The sequence below is a fragment of the Filobasidium floriforme genome (genome assembly GCF_021052385.1).
Source record: "Filobasidium floriforme strain CBS 6241 chromosome Unknown HD553scaffold_4, whole genome shotgun sequence".
Lineage (NCBI taxonomy): Eukaryota > Fungi > Basidiomycota > Tremellomycetes > Filobasidiales > Filobasidiaceae > Filobasidium > Filobasidium floriforme.
In genome coordinates, this window is record NW_025763625.1 from 1 (window position 1) to 12,562 (window position 12,562).

The 12,562-nt window shown below is 52.5% G+C and overlaps 2 protein-coding genes across 2 annotated transcripts; one reads left to right on the forward strand and one right to left on the reverse strand.

Moving 5' to 3' along the window:
* Positions 1–1,374: 1,374 nt before the first annotated feature.
* HD553DRAFT_339591 (uncharacterized protein) lies at positions 1,375–2,379 on the forward strand (the record flags this gene model as incomplete). Its single annotated transcript, XM_046182459.1, has 7 exons — positions 1,375–1,385; positions 1,447–1,486; positions 1,546–1,598; positions 1,670–1,706; positions 1,771–1,826; positions 1,903–2,040; positions 2,103–2,379. The coding sequence occupies 7 exons, from the start codon at positions 1,375–1,377 to the stop codon at positions 2,377–2,379; spliced, it is 612 nt and encodes a 203-aa protein (XP_046038659.1).
* A 5,402-nt stretch (positions 2,380–7,781) lies between these two features.
* On the reverse strand, positions 7,782–10,492 carry HD553DRAFT_305928 (pyridoxal phosphate-dependent transferase). The gene is made up of 4 exons (XM_046179206.1): positions 9,562–10,492; positions 9,107–9,284; positions 8,087–9,007; positions 7,782–8,018 (listed from the first exon to the last, which is right to left on the reverse strand). The coding sequence occupies exons 1-4, from the start codon at positions 10,090–10,092 to the stop codon at positions 7,867–7,869; spliced, it is 1,782 nt and encodes a 593-aa protein (XP_046038660.1). The 5' UTR covers positions 10,093–10,492; the 3' UTR covers positions 7,782–7,866.
* Between the last annotated feature and the right edge of the window lie 2,070 nt (positions 10,493–12,562).

Here is a 12,562-nt window from a genome sequence, read left to right on the forward strand (position 1 = left end):
CCCTAACCCCTAACCCCTAACCCCTAACCCCTAACCCCTAACCCCTAACCCCTAACCCCTAACCCCTAACCCCTAACCCCTAAAAAATGGAAGCGTCACCAATCTCATATCCGGGACAACGACTGCTCTCGGCATGTACTGCTGGGCTTCTCTCGTACCGTCATACCCTTTCTCCACCATCGCCATGTACTGTCGGGCTTCTCTCGTACCGTCATACCCTTTCTCCACCATCGCCATGTACTGTCGGGCTTCTCTCGTACCGTCGTACCCTTTCTCCACCATCGCCATGTATTGCTGGGCTTCTCTCGTACCGTCGTACCCTTTCTCCGCCATAGCCGCGTACTGCTGGGCTTCTCTCGTACCGTCATACCCTTCCTCCTCCATAGCCATGTACTGCTGGGCTTCTCTCGCCCCGTCTACCCTCAACCGACGACCAGACCTGGATACGAAAGGTGACCATTGTTGCGGGGCCAATCCATGGCGAAGGACGAGGATGCCGACGTGCGGTGAGGAATATGGGTAAGAGAGTGTGGACTAGTTGCACGGTCGGGCCAGCGCCATCGACGGCTTAGGGAGGAGGCGGATCGGAGAGGGTGGAAGGGGCGAGCATGGGATGTACGAAGCGTGATACACAGGGAAAAGAGACGATGCATGAGATGACCACGACCCGAGATGTAGGGTGACAGAGATGACGTGCTCGCTGTCATGCCCTGCAATGGGGTTCCAAATCAAGAACAGCTGCAATTCGCCTCCCTCTTGGCATCTCGATCCGCCCTCGTATCACCAACAACCAGAGCGGCCGCTCATACGGTGCAGGGAGGTCACGAGGGCAAAAGTGCAAATGTTCGTTGACGGATCTGACGGATAGGGAGGCGGGTGGGTTTCGCTAATCCGAAACTTTGATAACGGCCAAGTAGGAACCATGACGATGCCGGGGGGGCGAATGTCAGGACGGTGAGTCCAATGGCGTGCTGATCGTCGAATGGTAAGGATTAGAATCATATCGGCTGACCTGCGAGTTAGGGAGTGGATATCGAATCGAGCGACGAACATGGCGAGAAAGCGAGAGAGGTCAACTGAACAAAGAGGAAGAGAGCGCAGATCATCGAACGTGCGAGCAGATGGGGATGCCCTATTTCGAATCGAAGTGTCCCACCCGAATGATAAGGAAAACGGGGGTCCTTTGGCTAGCGTTCGTGACCTTCTCAGTGTGCGAAGCGGCTAGAAGTTTCGGGTGGGACGACAAGGGGAAAAAGGATAAGTACTGGCGAGGGGGATGAACGTTCTTCGAGCGAAAAGCCAGACGAGTAATCAGAAAAATCAGATATCACGTTTTGAGCTATTTACAAACTTAACCCCTAAGAGTCGGAGAAGATGGAGCCAACGTGAGTTGGTGAAGGAGTGTATGGCATAGGATCGAGCTGATTCAAGTCGTGCGGTGTGTAGCGAACGTCCCTTGAAGTATGTCCGCGGGCTGTCGTACGGGGTGAGTCTGGAGACGAGTCCTCGACGGTCGCAGCGGCTGACGAATGTATGCAAACGCAGTCGACTGAAGCGGAAGTTGGAGGGCGTAAAGGGCCGGATATGAGGTCCGAAGAGTAAGTATCTTTGTTGTGATTGCGGAAGTGAGGAGGCGACATTGACCCAATTTGACGTTGGCGGGTGATAGCGGAGACGAGCGGGATTTCAGGGAGAGGACGTTCGATGTGAGTGTATATGAGAGGTGCGGCGGAGGGGTACGGGGCTGACTGAAACAAACGTACGTTATAGTCGACCGAACCCGAGGTGGGGAAAGGTGCCTGGTCGAGGGAGGTGAAGGAGGAATAGTGAGTCGATAGATAGGAATGACTGTGGAACGTCTGAAACGCAAGGTGCTGATGATCTGAAGTGTGAAACGGACAGTGAGGATGAAGGTCTCGCGCCGGAAAACTGGCAGGAGCTCCATGCGGCGAACGAGGCGGGGGAGGCGACAGCGGGAGGGGCCGAAGGGGATGGGGACGCTGGGAGTGAGCAGTCCGGGGAAGCGCAGGGATTTGGAGCGTGAGTGGAACCGAATGAGAAATAGCGTTGAACGGAGCGAGTTCTGATCGTGGTGTGTGCAGAGGCAGGCTGGGTCGGGGATGGCAGATGGTGTGGAAGGACGCGAGGGGAAGGGTTTGCAGGGAGCCCGAGAATTACGAAGACCTCGAAGAGAGGTTCAAGCCGGGTTACATGGAAGAGGCGATCCTGAAGTGGGTTCAGCCCGGCGAGACGGTAGAGGAAGCGGCAGCGAGGTGGGAGGTTGAGTGGCGGGTGTTGTGGGCGTGGATCAAAGAGGATCATAGTAAGAACGTCGCGAGGGATGCGGGAATGACGCAGAACTGGGAGTGGCAGACTTAGCCAGTAATAATAGAGAAGTGCGATAAGAGACGGATACGATGATTATGTGTATACTGTCGTGGGGCCGACTTGCTTGTAAAGGTGAAATAGACATGGGCGAATGTAAAATATGACGGGTTTCGAATCGATAGATACTGGGTAGACATGAGAGTGAAATCGAGAGTTGCAAGTTTGTAAGTGGAAAGTGGTAACCCCGAGTGAGTCTGGACGGCGACTTGAGAATTACCCCCCTAGTCATAGGGTTACCCGCCAAGTCGGGGGGGAAAGTTACCCGCCAGATCGAGGGGGGTAATTACCCGCAAGTCCAAGGGGGTAAAATTACCCGCCGCGCACGGTCGGATCCTGACGGTCGGATCCCTAGGGCCTCGCGCGCGGGAACGGACCGTCAATTTACTAGCGAAACACGGTCCGTTCCAAATATTATATAGTTAGGTCAGAGCTGGGTCCTATGGCTTTGTTGGTGGTGTCATGACTCTGAACAACAGCTGGATACGTCGCTACCCGCTCAGAACCCGTTCGTTCTCACGCAATCGACACTGACCCCTTCGCAAGTCAAAACTCGACGTTTCAGCAATTTCACATGTTTCCTTGTGCTTTCCTCGTCGCAACAAGCTCAGCGATCACTCTGAACACTGTCCTAGATTGCTACAGCATTGTGCAACACTGAAATCACCATCCTACTATCAGGTTGTTGCAGAAACACGTCAAACTCGCTCGGGATCATCACAAAACACGCTAAACCTTTCGAAATTCGTCAAGAGTGTTCGGTCAACTCTGTGCTCATAACATTGGTTGTTCTTGCTTGTCTGCAGTCTGGACAAGCTGGGGAAATTGCCTGGACTGTTCTCTGTTGCATAGACAAGTGTGGGTTGCGTTTCTTCCGCTTGTTCTGTGGGGGGGCACTTTGGCTGCGAAAATTTAGTATTGGACGTGAACCCGAGGTCAGAGCTGGGTCCTATGGCTTTGTTGGTGGTGTCATGACTCTGAACAACAGCTGGATACGTCGCTACCCGCTCAGGACCCGTTCGTTCTCACGCAATCGACACTGACCCCTTCGCAAGTCAAAACTCGACGTTTCAGCAATTTCACATGTTTCCTTGTGCTTTCCTCGTCGCAACAAGCTCAGCGATCACTCTGAACACTGTCCTAGATTGCTACAGCATTGTGCAACACTGAAATCACCATCCTACTATCAGGTTGTTGCAGAAACACGTCAAACTCGCTCGGGATCATCACAAAACACGCTAAACCTTTCGAAATTCGTCAAGAGTGTTCGGTCAACTCTGTGCTCATAACATTGGTTGTTCTTGCTTGTCTGCAGTCTGGACAAGCTGGGGAAATTGCCTGGACTGTTCTCTGTTGCATAGACAAGTGTGGGTTGCGTTTCTTCCGCTTGTTCTGTGGGGGGGCACTTTGGCTGCGAAAATTTAGTATTGGACGTGAACCCGAGGTCAGAGCTGGGTCCTATGGCTTTGTTGGTGGTGTCATGACTCTGAACAACAGCTGGATACGTCGCTACCCGCTCAGGACCCGTTCGTTCTCACGCAATCGACACTGACCCCTTCGCAAGTCAAAACTCGACGTTTCAGCAATTTCACATGTTTCCTTGTGCTTTCCTCGTCGCAACAAGCTCAGCGATCACTCTGAACACTGTCCTAGATTGCTACAGCATTGTGCAACACTGAAATCACCATCCTACTATCAGGTTGTTGCAGAAACACGTCAAACTCGCTCGGGATCATCACAAAACACGCTAAACCTTTCGAAATTCGTCAAGAGTGTTCGGTCAACTCTGTGCTCATAACATTGGTTGTTCTTGCTTGTCTGCAGTCTGGACAAGCTGGGGAAATTGCCTGGACTGTTCTCTGTTGCATAGACAAGTGTGGGTTGCGTTTCTTCCGCTTGTTCTGTGGGGGGGCACTTTGGCTGCGAAAATTTAGTATTGGACGTGAACCCGAGGTCAGAGCTGGGTCCTATGGCTTTGTTGGTGGTGTCATGACTCTGAACAACAGCTGGATACGTCGCTACCCGCTCAGGACCCGTTCGTTCTCACGCAATCGACACTGACCCCTTCGCAAGTCAAAACTCGACGTTTCAGCAATTTCACATGTTTCCTTGTGCTTTCCTCGTCGCAACAAGCTCAGCGATCACTCTGAACACTGTCCTAGATTGCTACAGCATTGTGCAACACTGAAATCACCATCCTACTATCAGGTTGTTGCAGAAACACGTCAAACTCGCTCGGGATCATCACAAAACACGCTAAACCTTTCGAAATTCGTCAAGAGTGTTCGGTCAACTCTGTGCTCATAACATTGGTTGTTCTTGCTTGTCTGCAGTCTGGACAAGCTGGGGAAATTGCCTGGACTGTTCTCTGTTGCATAGACAAGTGTGGGTTGCGTTTCTTCCGCTTGTTCTGTGGGGGGGCACTTTGGCTGCGAAAATTTAGTATTGGACGTGAACCCGAGGTCAGAGCTGGGTCCTATGGCTTTGTTGGTGGTGTCATGACTCTGAACAACAGCTGGATACGTCGCTACCCGCTCAGGACCCGTTCGTTCTCACGCAATCGACACTGACCCCTTCGCAAGTCAAAACTCGACGTTTCAGCAATTTCACATGTTTCCTTGTGCTTTCCTCGTCGCAACAAGCTCAGCGATCACTCTGAACACTGTCCTAGATTGCTACAGCATTGTGCAACACTGAAATCACCATCCTACTATCAGGTTGTTGCAGAAACACGTCAAACTCGCTCGGGATCATCACAAAACACGCTAAACCTTTCGAAATTCGTCAAGAGTGTTCGGTCAACTCTGTGCTCATAACATTGGTTGTTCTTGCTTGTCTGCAGTCTGGACAAGCTGGGGAAATTGCCTGGACTGTTCTCTGTTGCATAGACAAGTGTGGGTTGCGTTTCTTCCGCTTGTTCTGTGGGGGGGCACTTTGGCTGCGAAAATTTAGTATTGGACGTGAACCCGAGGTCAGAGCTGGGTCCTATGGCTTTGTTGGTGGTGTCATGACTCTGAACAACAGCTGGATACGTCGCTACCCGCTCAGGACCCGTTCGTTCTCACGCAATCGACACTGACCCCTTCGCAAGTCAAAACTCGACGTTTCAGCAATTTCACATGTTTCCTTGTGCTTTCCTCGTCGCAACAAGCTCAGCGATCACTCTGAACACTGTCCTAGATTGCTACAGCATTGTGCAACACTGAAATCACCATCCTACTATCAGGTTGTTGCAGAAACACGTCAAACTCGCTCGGGATCATCACAAAACACGCTAAACCTTTCGAAATTCGTCAAGAGTGTTCGGTCAACTCTGTGCTCATAACATTGGTTGTTCTTGCTTGTCTGCAGTCTGGACAAGCTGGGGAAATTGCCTGGACTGTTCTCTGTTGCATAGACAAGTGTGGGTTGCGTTTCTTCCGCTTGTTCTGTGGGGGGGCACTTTGGCTGCGAAAATTTAGTATTGGACGTGAACCCGAGGTCAGAGCTGGGTCCTATGGCTTTGTTGGTGGTGTCATGACTCTGAACAACAGCTGGATACGTCGCTACCCGCTCAGGACCCGTTCGTTCTCACGCAATCGACACTGACCCCTTCGCAAGTCAAAACTCGACGTTTCAGCAATTTCACATGTTTCCTTGTGCTTTCCTCGTCGCAACAAGCTCAGCGATCACTCTGAACACTGTCCTAGATTGCTACAGCATTGTGCAACACTGAAATCACCATCCTACTATCAGGTTGTTGCAGAAACACGTCAAACTCGCTCGGGATCATCACAAAACACGCTAAACCTTTCGAAATTCGTCAAGAGTGTTCGGTCAACTCTGTGCTCATAACATTGGTTGTTCTTGCTTGTCTGCAGTCTGGACAAGCTGGGGAAATTGCCTGGACTGTTCTCTGTTGCATAGACAAGTGTGGGTTGCGTTTCTTCCGCTTGTTCTGTGGGGGGGCACTTTGGCTGCGAAAATTTAGTATTGGACGTGAACCCGAGGTCAGAGCTGGGTCCTATGGCTTTGTTGGTGGTGTCATGACTCTGAACAACAGCTGGATACGTCGCTACCCGCTCAGGACCCGTTCGTTCTCACGCAATCGACACTGACCCCTTCGCAAGTCAAAACTCGACGTTTCAGCAATTTCACATGTTTCCTTGTGCTTTCCTCGTCGCAACAAGCTCAGCGATCACTCTGAACACTGTCCTAGATTGCTACAGCATTGTGCAACACTGAAATCACCATCCTACTATCAGGTTGTTGCAGAAACACGTCAAACTCGCTCGGGATCATCACAAAACACGCTAAGTCAGCAGCTCTCAGGCCCTGGGCAAAAAACCAATTTCAACCCGTTGAACCGGTCCAAACAGATCCTCTCCGCTCAAATCTACATCACAATGGTTCGACTGTTCATGACGAGTCGTCCAAAGGCTCTTGTTTCCTGACTCGAAGATGGCTCTTTCGAAATAGGTCGGTGCGATGGCGATCCTCGGTCGAGTCATGTCGATTCCCCTGTAGAAAACAACAGCATCTCGCCTTCTCGAGGAGGGGCTTCAATCGCCAACGCCTGGGCAATCACCTCGGGTCGAATCCGATAATGTCGTAGTGACAACCAGTCGACGACCCGAGACTCTTGCCGTGTCGCTCAATTCAGTAGACGTCCCAGCCGCATGACCGGTCGCAAACGAGCTGCTCACCGCTTCGTTGATGCAAGCATTACCCGATCCACCCGGACCTGCGCACCTTTTGCATCTTGTCCGAAGCTGACCTTCCGGATTGACTAGCATCAACCCCGTCCTCTTGCCTTTGGCTGCACCGTACATCCTCATAAAGACCTCGGTATCCTCTCCCCGTACCGGGTCCGACCAATTGATGGGCGTTCGCAGGACCGAGTCTCGCCCTCGGGAGCATCTGGGCGTGGCCACCAAGGTATGCTCGAGTTCGAGGAGCGGTAAATAAGGCTACCCGAGTTTCAAGCCGGAGACGGTGCCTGAATGTCCGACAAGTGGACCAGCGAACAGCAGCGAGGTTTGCAATTCCCTTTCGTCCGTCATGACGGATCTCTTCAGTGTGAACAAGGAGAAGCTCTTCCTTGTCGCTCAATTTGTGGGTTCGGATGTAGCCCAATAGAGATGCCGCCGTCGACCCAGGTGATGGTGATTATCATATATGGGCGGCTGTCCATCATTTAACATATTATTATCTACTTGACGACAGGCACAACGGCCGCGTTTCGGAGTCTTGATACGTCACAGAGACAGTATACGAGGTCGTAACGCATGGGTCTGGGATCTGAGAATAGCGATGTGCGGAGGACTTGGCCAGGTTATAAATCCGTGTGGGCGATCATGGCGGCAGATCGAGCGATCTTGTCACAAGCACGAACGATGTGGCACCTGGAGAGATCGCCCACGCCCTCGATTTCAAAACGACCTGTTCCGATTATATACAATCATACGATTACAAAAACAGCACCCAACCTTCGCACGCCGCTCACGCATACCGCTTCATAAAGTCCTTGTGAAACTCCTCAATCTTGCCGACGTACTCTTCGACACCGGGGCAGAGCGCGGTAACACGGAGATGATACGTGCCCTCCTTTTGCCCGAACCCAGACCCAGCGACGGCGCAGATTCCGGTGGCGTCTGCGAGCAGCACCAACAAACGACGTCAGCCACCGCTCAACAACTCAACACAACCCGCCCGAACTTACCCAACAGATCCAACGCATACATGACGTCCGCCGGCTTGCCCCTCTTCTCGGCCTCCTTGAGCGCCTTGTCCGGCATCTCGATCGAGGGAAACAGGTACATCGCGCCCTCGGCCTTTTGACACGACATGCCCGGGAGCGCGTTGAACTTTTCCGACATGTAAGCCGATCGGTCGAGGAGGCTCTGGTGGGTGACGTTGGTCTCCTTTTCAAACTGCGCGTACGACGGCTCGCCGGGCTTGGGCGGGTCGACCAGCAGATCCACGCCGACCTGCCCCGTCACCGGCGGACAGAGCGAGATCGAGGCCATCTTGTAGATCTGGTCGACGACCTGTTCGTCAATGTTGACCAGCTCAAAGTAGCCCCCGCGCCTACCACACTCGCCCGAGACCCCCTTGGACAACGAGTGGAAAGAGATCAACTCGATGACGCCCGGGGTAATGGGGTTCTCGCCGTCTTGCTCCCGCTCCATTGTCCTGAGCACCTTTTTAAACGACACGAACGGCTTGGTCTCGGGGTAGTAGATGTTCGTCTGATAGACCTCGTCGGCCATGAGGACCAACCCCTGATCATGACACATCCTGACAATCTCCCTCATGTCCTTTTCCTCCAGACACCCTCCCGTCGGGTTACCCGGGTTGATGACAACGAGGGCCTTGATGGGGGTCTTGTCCCTGTCGACGGAATCGATCGCCGCCTGGAGTACCGGTTGAGACAAGCTCCACCCTGACGATTCTTGCAGTTGATACGGGACCGGATGGCAGGAGAGCGCGGCGAGGGTGGCCGTGTAGAGTGGGTACTGGGGGATGGGCACGAGCACGCCGTCCCCGGGGCTGAGAGCGACGTTGAGCCACTGGGAGACCCCTGCGGACGCTCCGGCGGTGAGGAAGATGTGTTCCGGGTCGCTAGGGAATCCATCCCGGCCTGCCATGTCCACCGACAACACGTTGCCCACGATCAGCCAACTGACCTACCCCTCACATCCCACACGTCCCATACGCATCTCATCAAAGTCGGACTCACGTTCGATAAACTTGGCCACCCTCTCCCTAATCTCCTTGACTCCCTTACTATGCGTATACGCCCCGACGCTCCCGATCTCCGCGTAAAGCTTCTTGGCACGTTCGATCGTATCCACCGGGTAGATCTGCGGGGTCAGGGGGTGGGACAGGAGGTCGGGGTATTCGAGGAGGGAGATGACCTGCCCGAGCCGAGTTGACGAGGTTGAGAGAGGTTGAGTGGTTGAGTGGTTGAGTGGTTGAGATCGATACGGGGATATGATACGTATGATGGAGAGAGACGGGGATGGTAAGGCAATCAGGGCGAGACATCGAGAATCGAGATCCAAGGTCGAGGACCAAGATCGAAACGATGCAAACAAATCAAACCAACGATCAACACGCTGTCAGACCATCACCAGACCTCATCACATCTAACCCCTAAGACGTCACACGTCACACGCCCACGCCAAAACTCACCTGCCTCCAAAAAGTGATCGGCTTCTGGTCCAACCCTCTCTGCTGCGGATTCCCGATATTGGCCGTGACGACCTTGTCGAACGGCAATCGCTCCCCTAAATCCCCGTGATCTTTCCCATCTTTCTCCTTACCCTCTCCCTTTTCCCCGTTCCTACTCTCCATCCCTCCCAAACCCGAATCCTTCCCCCCTTGCTCGCCCTGCTCGCCCTGCTGGCTTTTGAGCATCTGCGTATACTTGTCCGCCTTGATCGCCAACTCGCCCCTGACCGCATACTCCACATTGAGGATCGACTTGTGGATCGTATCCAGCGTCAACGTGCGTCCTGGTTTAGTGTTGTTCGATCCGGGAAGGTTGGAGCGGGGTTGTTTTGGGGTTGGAGGTGGGGTGAGCATAGTGTTGGCGCTGGTGGTGGTAGGATTGTTCGTAGATAACGATCGATATGAGGATGTTGTCGAGATGGTAGCGATGATTGAAGAAGGTAATCGAATCCGAGAGAGATGATTGATACGGGTCGAAGTTGAGAGCAACATGATGGGCGAGTTTAGAGGTTGGTGATGATGAGTAGACGAGGTCCCGGGGGTCTGTAGGTTATTGCGATACTAAATCAACCGGTGAGAGCTACGGGGGCTACGGGGTTACCGGATCGAGAGACTCCGTGTGTCGTCGTCGTAGTGTGAGAGTTGAGTGTCGGAGAGTTTGAATTGCACCGGAGTTGACGGGGACGAGAGGAAGAGGAGGAAGGAGGGATCTCGATCGAGTCAACGTGGTCTCTCTGCGTCGTTTTTCGGCCGAGAAGGGGGGCGATGTTCGGCGATGCGAGGACGATGACGACGGGAGAGAGCAGCTAGCAGCGATGAATTACTACCGTTGGGCTACTGTGGCTCTGTGGGCGGTCAGATACGGATGTGTGCGATAACGACGGCGTTGCGGTCCTCGGATCGATGGAGGTAGTCTGTGTGATTGGTCGATGATAACCTCGAGGTCTATTCTGTCGGTCCGAACGTTCCGAGATCTCAAATGACCCTGTAGTTCAGGTCGATCGTAGCTCGAGGTGTATAATTCGACGTTGAACAAGCAGTCCGCAATAACAGCAATAGCAGTAGCTCGTGAATCCCAGAGAACCCAGAGAGCCCATAACGCAAGCCGTTCTCCTCTATATATATCATCTGCCCATCTGCCCATCTGCCCTATGCTCATCACAACCCGCTCTTGTTGCGACGAGGTCAGATAGAAAGGTCACCCGAACCCATTTCTCATCGTCCGTGATCCGTGACAATCGGAAACGCCGTTATCGAACCATCTCATTGCTAATTGCTACGATAATTGTACAGATCTAGGCTTCTTACCAAGATCCATCAATCTGTCAAGCAGCTCTTGGACGACCCTTCCTCGTCTGATGCCCAGAAGACCAAGACCAAGACTATTAGCTCGTATTCAGCTGTTGAGATCCTGGACCCTCGACTCGCTAAGATCGCCCCCTGCTAAACGACTTGCTGCATGAAAGGAAATCAACGGCTCATCTTCCGGCTCAACAAGACATCCTCGTCTTGTCTCATCCCACTTTGATTCTTATGCTGTACGTACGAGGCGATGCCCACATCCCACGTCTATTCCAACGCCTGAACCTATTGAAACCAACGTTGAAAGTGAACAGAAAGACTAGAGTACGCTCGCCAACAAGATAAGGTGCCAAGTCCGTTCCTCTTCCCGGGTTTTAAGGGGGAGCACTTTGGCTGGTCGAAAATTTAGTATTGAGAGGGAGATCGAAATCGACTTTGGATCGAACTACAATGATATACTACGGCCTGAGATTGAACAGGGATCTGGTTATGGCCAACGTGCATTTCCCGTTGTCAACCAACCAACATGTCTCAACCAGCACGTTCGAACCGCAGTCTAAATCGCTCATCGTACATCTTACATCTCGGTCATACCATATATCCATATCATTATTGCATCATGACTCCCGTCTCCTGATCTATCACTCGCAAGAAAGCTCATCTACACACCTCTGAATCCGATTTCCCCATCCCAACCTCACACCTTCTCGCATCCTTGAAAACGCAACTCTCGCATCTCTCCATCGTCGTATTATTATTGGATTGATTAGAATATTGCGATCCATCACCTCGCCTCTCGCCTCTCGTCTCATTACACTTCTTCCAAAACCAGCGGAACCCTACTCTTCTCATTCTCACTTCCTGCTCAGGCCTCGGGTTGTGGCAGGTTCTACCATTAGCCAGAGTAGACGTAAGGCATCATCATGTTTTAGACGTCGTCGCCGGTTATCCGCGCTCTTCTTCGATTCCTCATCTAATTTTGCGTGTCCCCTTATTTCTCATGTTGTTCTTCGTATCGAAACTTGCGTCGTGTTGCATGTTGTCTATCGTATCGCATTAAATCGGATCGTACATCGTGTCGTGCTTTCACAGAGCATCAGGTCAGGCATTAGCATTATCGTACCAAGACATACTGGATGAAGGGCAAGGCTTCCGCGTGATCGTCATCTTCGTACCAATCCGCATCTTCAGAAGATCTCTCGGCCGAGTGCGAGGAGTGTGATACGCCGAGACCCCCGATCCGATGCGATTGCGATTCCGACTTGACCCGACACCCAGCCCGAGAAAGAGATCCCTGTACTTGGAGAAGAGGCATCGAACGTCGCAACTCGAGCTCGAAAAAGCCGAAGACGTCTGTCTCCTCCCGAAGATCGCAGTCGTGAAGCGTGTGTTCCTGTTCGCTGATCGATCCATCGACATGGTCGTCACTCTTTGATAGGAATCCGCTTGCTCGTAGATCTCGCATTCCATTCGCAATTTCCCGAGCTCAAGAGACCTTGAAGATATGTCCTATGCAGCTCGACTTTAAAGACGCAGCGTTTCAGGATACTGATTCGCGCGGATCGGTCGTCATCGGCAAGATTGTCATGAATCGTCGGAATTTGAAACTTCGGTGCCGTTGATCTTGGCGGTAGTCGCCCTGACGAGTCTTCCGGTCCAA